Source organism: Ursus maritimus, unplaced genomic scaffold (genome assembly GCF_017311325.1).
Source record: "Ursus maritimus isolate PB19 unplaced genomic scaffold, ASM1731132v1 scaffold_27, whole genome shotgun sequence".
NCBI lineage: Eukaryota > Metazoa > Chordata > Mammalia > Carnivora > Ursidae > Ursus > Ursus maritimus.
The window spans coordinates 34,140,353-34,150,434 of NW_024425230.1; the positions used below are offsets into that span (position 1 = coordinate 34,140,353).

General features: G+C 57.8%; 1 protein-coding gene across 3 annotated transcripts in view; it reads right to left on the reverse strand.

The window, feature by feature from the left end:
- PAQR5 (progestin and adipoQ receptor family member 5) overlaps positions 1–10,082 on the reverse strand; it is a 72,277-nt gene that overhangs the window by 10,208 nt on the left and 51,987 nt on the right. For all 3 annotated transcript variants that reach the window (XM_040643051.1, XM_040643053.1, XM_040643052.1), the window contains exons 4-5: positions 7,493–7,698; positions 3,403–3,529 (exon numbers count right to left, since the gene is read on the reverse strand). In XM_040643051.1, coding sequence (XP_040498985.1) covers positions 3,403–3,529; positions 7,493–7,698 — 333 coding nt within the window. The remainder of the gene's footprint in view (positions 1–3,402; positions 3,530–7,492; positions 7,699–10,082) is intronic.

Consider the following 10,082-nt stretch of genomic DNA (forward strand, 5'->3'; position numbering starts at 1 on the left):
CCCAAAGGGCCCTCCGATGGGACATCCCACTCTGACTCTGGCCCCCTGCCTCGGCTTTCTTCAGCACAGGCCTCCTCCAGCCCCCACACCGGAAGCCGTCGACACGCCTGGAAGCCCCTCGGCTCAGAAGCTGAGGCCATGGAACGGCCCTCCTGCAGAGACCGCTGTCCTTCACCAGCACGGGACCAGTCCACAGCAGGACACACGAGGCACTTCAAATCCCAGCCACTGTTGGAGACCCTCTCTAGCCACGCTCCTCCTTCCAGCTGTGTGGGCTCCAGCAACTCTGGAGCCCCCTGCCGCCTCCCAGGGCCGTCTTCTCCGGCCCCCTCACCCTGGGCAGGTTGTTTGCTCTGTCCCAAGGGCCCTTCCCTCCTCTCCAGCTAAGGTTTCAACCTCCCTCAATACTCAGTCCTAGTACCACTCTGCAGGAATGTGTGTATCCAAGCAGGTGTCATTTTGTATTATCATTATTTGCATACATTACATTCTGTAATGCTATACTCTAGATGCCATTTCCTTTGGCTTTTAGAGGAAATGATGACTCCATCTGGGCTTCTGGGGGGTCTGCAGTCGGCTTCAACTACTACACTGGGTGCTGTCTTAGGGCAAGGGCTGTGCCTCACTCTTCCTGGTATTCCCAGATCTTAACATGATGCCTGGAGTATGGCAGGCATTTAAGGAATGTTGAGTGGTGGGTTGTTTGGCTGGTTGGTTGGATGGATGGATGGATAGATGGATGGATGGATGGATGGATGGATGGATGGATGGATGGATGGATGGTTGGTTGGATGGATGGATGGATGGATCAATGGATGGTTGGATGGATGGTTGGATGGATGGATGGATGGATGGATGGATGGATGGATGGATGGATAGGTGGATGGATGGCTGGATGGGAGGATGGATGGATGGATGGATGGATGGATGGATGGATGGATGGATGGATAGATGGATGGATGGATGGATAGGTGGATGGATGGCTGGATGAGTGCACAGGTGGATGGATGAGTGGATGGATGGATGAATGGCTGGCTGGGTTGGGTGGGTAGAAGGATGGATGGATGGATGGTTGGTTGGTTGGATAGGTGGATGGGTGAACGGGTAGGTAGATGGATGGATAGGTGGTGGTTGGGTAGAGGGATGGTGAATGAGGAGGTGGATGGATGAATGGTTGGACAGACGGAATAACAACAGATGTGACCCATAAGTAAACAAATAATCCATTTCATTGACAAGGGAGAACCCTCCAAACACAGGCATCAAGAGATTCCTGGCTAGTCTGCTCTGCCAAATAAGTATGTCCAAACGTAACAGGCGTTCCGCGTGCAGAAGACCCATTTATTATTAACAACCAGGATGGACGTCTGGCTAGAAGAAAGCCATCTACCCTGGTGGCTTATAGGTGATTCAGAAAGCTTTAAGAAAAAAAAAAAAGGCAGCAAATTTGCTTTGGGCGTTCCTAGGAAAACAGTCCTGGATCCTGAACTCTGGGACTGTTTCTTCAACACTCATGGCGCCTTCCATGCCCCCTCAGCCCACCGTGCTCACCTCTCTCCAGTCCTAAACTGCAAACAGCACAGCTGCACAGCCAACAGGAGCTAACCAGACAGGACCGTGACTCATCCAGGTGTGTCCGCACATCGGGGCCCCATGCCCCCAGGGCCTCTTCATCCCTCCTGGGCTGTTGCTGGCATGCTGGTTACTCTCCTGTGTGTGTGTTATGCCTTGTCTCACCAAGGCAGGGCCCGACCCCCACCTCCCCATCAGCCGTGCAGCCCTCAAAGCTCCAGCCTGGCACAGAGGCTGCGCTCCAGAAAGAGTTTCTAATCGACACGAGTCCTTGAGGAAGTGGGGAAGAGGCAAAAATAACCCGGTAACGTCTGATTCAGTTTCTACCCCAATGGGCAGACCCTATGTCCTCACAGCTGTAGGGGGGCCTCTGCATTTCCAGGGAGAGGGAAGAGAGTTCAGCTCCCACTCCCTCCCCCAGGCTTGTTTTCATGGGATGAACCAACCCTCCTGTTGACACTGAGCCTAGAAATGAGACGCCCTCCCACACAAAGCAACTCCACGCTCCCAACCTGTCTCAAGACAGGCAGGTGGAGACAAGTTGGGGCAAGTATTCTTTTTTTTAAAAAAAAGATTTTTTATTTATTTATCCAACAGAGATAGAGACAGCCAGCGAGAGAGGGAACACAAGCAGAGGGAGTGGGAGAGGAAGAAGCAGGCTCCCAGCGGAGGAGCCTGATGTGGGGCTTGATCCCATAATGCCAGGATCACACCCCGAGCCGAAGGCAGACGCTTAACGACTGTGCCACCCAGGCGCCCCTAGGGGCAAGTATTCTTGACACTCTTTAAGAATCTCTATCTTTCCATTTTTTAAAGAAAACCAGCTTGTCAAGTTTGAGAAACCTGCCTATCTTCGGTCCCACGACACCCAGGTGTCACCCAAGGAAAGGTGGAGCCACGATCATCGCAGAGAAGGTACAGAAGTTTCCTTCCCTCTCCCTTTCCTCCTGGGGGGCGCAGGGACAGTGGACGGCTGCCAGGAATAGTAATTCTCCGAGGTGGTTCAATGGGGAGACTCCAGCTGGCTCCCCGGAATCGAGACTGGGGACAGAGGATCGGGGGCCCCCAACCAGCCTCCCATGGGCCCTTTCCTAAAGCCACCCCCGAGAGTCCTGAGCCCAGGGAGCACCCAGCACCCCGGCACCATCCAGACAGGGCTGTCTCCCCAACACCGCCATTGGAGAGGTTCCTAAATCGTTTAGGGAAGTGGACACTTGGACAGTTCGCTGTTACGAAATGCTGAGTAAACTACAGTCGTGACCCCCCAGACAACGTCTCTTGTATTCACGCTGCGATGAGCTTTCTTGAGCGAAAGGGAGAAACCAGAGGGAATGAGAGCCGGTGACGTGGACCTTCCCCAGGGACGCGCAGCCACCTGAACATCACCGGCCAGCGGGCGTGTGTCCAGACGCGGGTCCGCTCCGTCACGGTCAGCAGCCTGCCCACGGATGGGCCGCCGGCTCTGGGCCAGGCGTGCGGGGCACGTTCCCTGTCACCCTTACATCCATCTCCCGAGGCAGGTAGACGCGTGGCCCCCATTTTACAGATGAGCAAACTGAGGTCCAGGAAAGCTAAATAAGCGACCCGCCCCGCAGCGGGACCCGCCACATCATCTGCGGGGCCCAGTGCAGAAGGCAAGGACGGGACCCCTTGTTCAAAACTCATCATGAATTTCAAGACAGTGACGGCAGCGTGTTAAGCCAAGTGTGGATCCCCTCGAATGTCCTGATGGGTGCCCGCAAAGCGGGTCTAGAACCCAGCCCCAGGCTTCCGAGCGTCCCTTCCACGGAGCATCCTCCCCCGCCCCTCGGAGGCACAGCCGCCGGGTACCTGGAGTAGCAGGAGAGGCCGGTGCTAAGGATGGTGTTCAGCACGGCCAGGGGCACGTAGCAGTCGTGGAAGGCGGTGCGCACCATCACGTCCGGGATCGAGTAAGCCGAGTATGCGATGGCTGAGCCTGGGGAGGGAAAAACCAGCCTTGGGCCAGAAGCCAGGCCGCCGCGGAGCCTGGACCCTTGGCAAGCCCACCGCCAGCTGGCTGAGCCCTGCTGCCACACCTTGCTTGCGCCATGCCCCCCCCCCACCGTCCTCCCTCTCTTCTCTGCCTGCCCAAACCCTACCCTGCGTGTTTACTATGAGCCCAGCATCGCCCCCGAGACTTTACGCTCGGTAACTCACATAATCCTGACAATCGCCTCAAACATAAACCCTGCACTTAGCCTCATTTACAGATGACGACGCAGAGGCACAGAGAGGGTTAGCAACCCACCTGGGGGACACACAGCTAGAAAGCGGCAAAGCCAAGCTCCCACCCGAGGCAATTCAGTGACCGTCCCCCTTTTAACCCGAAGCTCTGCTCCATGATGACACGTCAGGGTGCTCAGCTTTTCTGAGGGTGCACCTCTCACCTGCCGATGACACGGGGCACCCCTTGTGGAAAGACAGACATTGCAGGGAGGGAGGGGCCCTGCCAAGGCAAGGAGGCGTGCAGCATCAGTGGGCTGGGGGACTGGCCAGCGGAGAGGCGGGTCTAAGAGGCTAGCCTTGGTGTTCCATTGTTCTAGGTTTGGGACTCTGTGACAGGAGGGTCCCTAAGGGCCCTCAGGAGGCCCGTCTGCTGCAGCTGTTCTTTGAAAGAACAGAAGAGACCGCTGTCCTTTCCAAAGGGGCCACGTGTGTCCGGGGACCTGGCCCAGAAGGCCTCTCCAGCTACCCTCACCAGGTCTCCTCTGGGGGACACAGCCACAGGCCTGTCGGCCAGGGCCTCAGGGGTCGGCCCTACGGTGACCTGCTACTCTGAAGACACAGAGAATGCTGGAACCCTAGCTCAGGGCTGAAGCGGGCCTCGGCCACGCCAAGTTCAAGCTTGGCCTCTGACCCCACTTGACAGACGGAGTCTGGTGCAGCCAAGTGTTCTTCCCAGGGTCACACAGGCAGAAAGGGCTGAGAGTCCCCAGGCTGCCTATGGGATTTCAGCTGGGAACCCCCTCCAGGGGACAGCTTCTTCCTCAGCCTGACAGAAGCAGGACGTTCACTCTGGCTGGGGCCAAAGGCACCCAAGCTCTGCGCGTGACGCAAGAACGGGGGGGAGCCTCAGACCCTGCCCAAAACGGCAGTGGGAAGCCAAAAGACTTCTAGTAAGAAATAGACATTCGGTCTTCTCCACTGTTCCTGGCGCGGAGCGCTTAAAACCCCTGGAATTTCCTAAGCCAGGAGCCACGGAAGGTGTCTTGTGTTATGTTCATGAGGTGATCTGGAAAGCCCCTGAAGGAGGGGAAGGTTTTCAGGAAAACCAACCCAGTTCCTAGAGGGCTGGAACTTCCAGCCCCACATCCCTGACCTCCAGGAGGGAAAGAGGGGCTGGAAGTTGAATCCATTGCCAATGGCCAATGTCTTCATCAATCATGACTAACGAGGTCTCCATAAAAACCCAAACAGCGGTTTAGAGAGCTTCTGGGTTGGTGACCGCGTGGTGATTCAGGGAGAGGGGTGCGCTCAGAGGACACGGAAGCTCCGAGCCCTTCCCCACCCCCTGCCCTGTGCACCTCTTCCATCTGGCTGTTCCCGAGTTCTATCCTTTCATAATCACCTGGTAATTCGGTACGTAAATGTTTCTCTGAGTCCTGGGCATCTGGGAGGGTACCAGACCCTGAGGAACGCTTACGGATCCAGAAAGCCAGTGACGGGAAGGGGGACAATTCAGGGTGGCGGCTGACCCCCTGGGCCTTGGGTCGAACCTTGGCCTTGGCTCTGCCATTTACAAACCATGTGACCGGAGTAACTTCCCTTCATGGTGCCTCATTATTCTCCCCTGTAGTGTGGGTATAATGACAGCCGCCATCCCAGGGGACGGACGTCAGGGTTAAGGACACGGTCGTGGTAATGGCTGCCCTCCGATGCTAAGCGCCCGGCACCATGTTGTACGTTCCACTTGCCACGCTCAATTCCTCTTCATGCCATCCCGTGAGGAGGACACGATGCCGAGTTTGTGGACAAGAGGACTGGGACCTAGTGACGCTAAGAAACTCACCCAAGATTTAGGGGGGGTGGCGGCGGGGCCCCAATCAAGTGCACGATGACACCCCTCGTGACGTGTGTCAGGGGCCGTCTAGCGGGGCCTCCAAAATGCCTGCTCTTAGCGTGAGTCTGGGCAGGTGATCAAGGGCTCTGGAAGCCTCCAGACTAAGGAGTTTGAACTTCATCCGGGACAAACGGGGGTCCTGAAGGGTCTTAAGTCAGAGATGAGCCATGGTTAGAAGATGTTGGAGAAGCCTCCCGGGGGAAGTGGGCAGGAGTGGGGGAGGGGCAGGAGGTGGAGGGGAGGCTGTTGTCAGGGTGCAGGGGAGAGGCGGGAGGGTCAGAGCAAAGCCCAGGCACGGGAGCCATCCGAGAGGAATATGGGGAAGAGACTCACCTGATCTTGCTAACAGGATGGCAGGGGCATGGGAGGGAAGGGAACTCGAGGGCTCTTTAGAGATTCTGACTTGAGAGACCAGTTTGGGGTGGAACCACGAGCCAGGAGAGGCACTGAAGAGGGGGAGCGGGTGTGCGTGGTGGGGGGGGAATGTGGACAGTCTCGGTCACACGGCTGGACACGGCATGGACCTCAGGTTAGTGGTAAACTAGGACGGGGTTGGGAGAGCCTGGTGCAGAGGTGTTGGGGGATGTTGGGAGCTCAGCCTGACGCCGGACCACACAAGAGCAGAGGCCCAAGGCCTGGTTCTGAGCTTGCCTGCTGCCAGGGCAGCAGAACGGGGGAGTCAGCCAGGGAGAATGAGGACGTGCACAGGCAGGAGGAGAAGCAGGAGTGATGGGACGGGGACCAGAGAAAGGGAGGTGGCCTGGGAGGCACGGAGGGGCCCCTGCGTCAGAGGCTGGCCACAGAGCCTGGAAGAGAAGCTGGGTGTCCGCAGGCGGGGCCCCAGCAACTGCGGCTTTAGTAAATGGTAGGGGCTGGACACAGAGCCCGGAGGAGTGGGAGGTGACACGGTAAAGCCTGTGTGTGTGTGTGTGTGTGTGTGTGTGTGTCTGTGCGTGTGCGCGCGTGTGAGCGGCGCAGGGAGGGAGAGGAGGAAACGGGATGGAGGCAGGCTCCTCACGGACCCCCTCGTGGGCAAGGGAAGACGATGCCTTTGCCTTCATACCTGGAACAGGAGCAGGAGGGAGAAGAGGCCAGAGCAGGGATACTTGGGGACAAAGGGACGCCCACCAGTTGGGGAGAGAAGCGGAGCCAGAGGAGGGGCCCCCACAGTGGAGGGGAAAACACGAGGAGGCTTGGGAGTCAACACCCAACCTCACCTGCTCTGGGTTCACCCCTCGGTTCCCATGGCACTTTGAGCACGCTGCTAACCCCTCTAAGGCTCTCGACAAGGGGGGTTCGTGACCCCCCTTCTCTGCCGGGCAGGACAGAGACCAGCCCTGACGTGCGGAGCTGGCTCACCCTGGCCTGTGATGGCAGACGGTGACGGTTGCGGAGATCTCCCCAGACGACTGTTAAACCCAGCCGATCACATATGCTTACAAAGTTAAATAACCACATTAACAAACGTAGTAACTTCCCGTGAATGTGTCTCCTCTGTCTGCGTAGAGGAATTACCGCGGTGTGCTCCGTGTCTCTCTCTCCAACCATGGGCAGGGGCATCCCACTGGTGGCCGCAGGGCGGCCATGGTGGGAGTACTTACACCGCACAGGTCAGCTACCCCCCAGATCGGGCCTTTGCTCCCCGCTGAAATCAGTTCGTGTTGGCCAGCACAGCTCTGGACAAGTTTCTTACAAAACACTCATCGGGAGCCTGGAGGAGGCATGGGCTTTCCTGCGACTCTTCCGCAAGCCCCTCCAAGCCCTGTGGTGAGCCCAGCTCCCAGGCGAGGGGCAGGCGGCTCAGGCGCAGGGAGGGGAGAAGGCAGGGGCCCCACGTACCCAGGCTGAAGAGGTTGACGGCCCCGTAGTCCAGGAAGTAGCAGATGTGCCGGGCGTTCTTGGACATGGAGCTGAAGGTGTGCGCGCAGCTGGACGCGAAGGGGTACACGCAGCTGGTGCCCATGTACACGAACAGAGGCCAGGAGTAGCTGTCATTCTGGATGTCCGTCACAGACAGGGCGGTCACAAACCTCCACACGAAGAACCTGGAACAAAGCATGGCCCGCTCAAGCTCCGAGGCTGGGGGCTCCTCTGGACGCCTCACCGGACTATCTGCTGCCCTCCATTCCCCTGAGATAACTGAACCCTGTGTGTTCTCACTTCGGTGAAATACTATGAGGGAGGGAGGATGAGTGGGATCCTATTTTGGTTGGAAATGGGCAGAAGGGGCAAGAGGAGAGCCTTTAGATTCATCTAGTGCAGGCCTCTCCCCACCTTGGAATGACAGAATCTCTCCTACAGCATCCTGCCTAAATGATTCTTCAGGCTCGGCTTGCATGCTTCTGGGGATGGGGAGCTCACTACCTCTCAAGGCAGCTCTGAGTGTCAGAACGTTCTTCACTGAGCTGACACCTGTCTCCCTGGGATCGATCTCCATTTGATCAGCCCTCGCTCCCCCTCAACGGGACCACAGAAAACTAGCCCATCAAATATCCAAGGCAATCTTCATAACCCCTCCTCGCCTCTTTGAACTTTAAAGAATCCCATGGCATTCAACCACTCCTCAGAGGATCCATATGGGGCCTGTCACCAGTCCTGTGGTTTGTCTTTGTCCCCTTGCAGGAAGGCTCCTCAAACAGAAGCAACCTTCCGGGGTGGGGGGGGGGCTTGAGAGTCTAGAAGACAACAGGAAGATCTTCTCCCTCCTCTCCAGGCCATTCCTCCGCTCACACTGCCATCGCCTTTCTGAGTGGACTGGTCCCATGCTGCGACCTGCTGCGTCTAGGTCTCTGGGTCCACCCCCACATGGAAACACAGCACAGCTCCGCACCAGATCTGCCCGCCCTATGACCCAGGCAGGGGGGCTGCCGGCAGAGCTGCCCACTTCCACAGACTGCCCGCTGCCAGAAAGCCAGCGCCTCTGCCCACGGGCTCTCCCAGGGAAGGAGACTCCAAAGCTTTTCCCACAGGAACGCAAGGAGCATCACTTCATCTTCTGGCTACACTTACGAACTTTCCCCTCCTGTCCCAGCAAAAACAGAGCTGAAAACCTGTCCAATCATCTCAAGATGACTCCCCGGCCCCACTTTCTCAGGGCATCCATCTCACTCCAGGCTCTCCCAAACCCTCCCCGCCCTGTGTTGCTGCAGCTTCGGGACAGCTACAAAGTCACCCCAACCCCACAGGGGTCCGTGCCCAGGCGCTCCAGACCCAGACAAGCAAGGAAGGGCCGGCGTTCCCCAGCAGCACAAACTGTAGAAACGCCTCGATCACTGTGGTTCATCCACAAAACGGAGCCCCGCGCAGCCTGAGAGGCCGGGGGCCGGACGGAGACGGGACAGCAGAGAGGCAGGGAAGAGCGGCAGGACGCAAGGACTCGGGGCGGGCTGTGCACACGCCCCAGGGGCTCACATCTCCAGAGGGGCTCTGGGAGGACGGACAGCCCCAAGGAGGAGAACAGGGACCAGGGGGAGACACTGACTCTGTCCCCATCTGCAAGTTATACTTTATGACCATTTAGACTTTTTACTAATGTGTACTTAGGTTTGCTTAAATTTAAAAGGACACACACACACACACACACACACATAAAGTAAAATGACAAAGGGCCTCCCTGAGCAGGATCTGGAGGCCACCCTGCGCGGTCTGCGGCCCTAGGGCTTCCTTACGGATCGCCCTTGGCCACCCCAGGCCTAGACCCTCTCTCCTCTGGGGAGGCTTCTGGCTCCAGCCTTGCCCTGCATTTTGGCCCTGGATCTGTCTTCTGACTTATGAGCAAGCACGGCCTTCCCCGAGCCCACCTCTGTGTGCAGCACACCCCGAGGTTCCTCCTATTCTCTTGGCTTCTGGGCAACAATCAGCAGGGAGTACAGAGTCTGGCCTGTGCCGGGACTTGCCACAGGATGGGAGCAAGCCGCCCCTTTCCCTGGGCCACACCTATGTCAGCCGACAGGGGTCTTCGTGGGCCTCTGAGCTGGTGGCTGCCCCATGAAAGTGCTACCTGACCAGCGGCCTCCTGGCCGCTGTGGCTCCAGAAGGATCACGGGGCCTCCATAGCTCCATGTCTGATGCCTCTTCCAATGCTTCCCCCACCCCCACCCCAGCCGCCCTGTAATCCTCACAACAACCCTGGGCAAGGCAGACGGGAAAACGTGAAGCTCAGAGAGGTTAAGTGACTTGCTCGAGCTCGTGACATTTTAACCAGGGCTTCTGGAGGACTCAGAAAACCTCCAAGCTGAAGGGGATAAGATCAAACCAGGCCCCGGTGCCGGGAAAGACTGGGGAGCTGCCAGGAGCCCCTTGAAATCTACTAGAATCCGTATGTTAATGCCCTCGCCCAGCTGCCAGGCCCCAACATCTCCCAGCTCCAGGCTCATGCACCACAGGGGAGTCCCTAAAATGCCAGCATGGACCCCCAGCCTTCCCAACG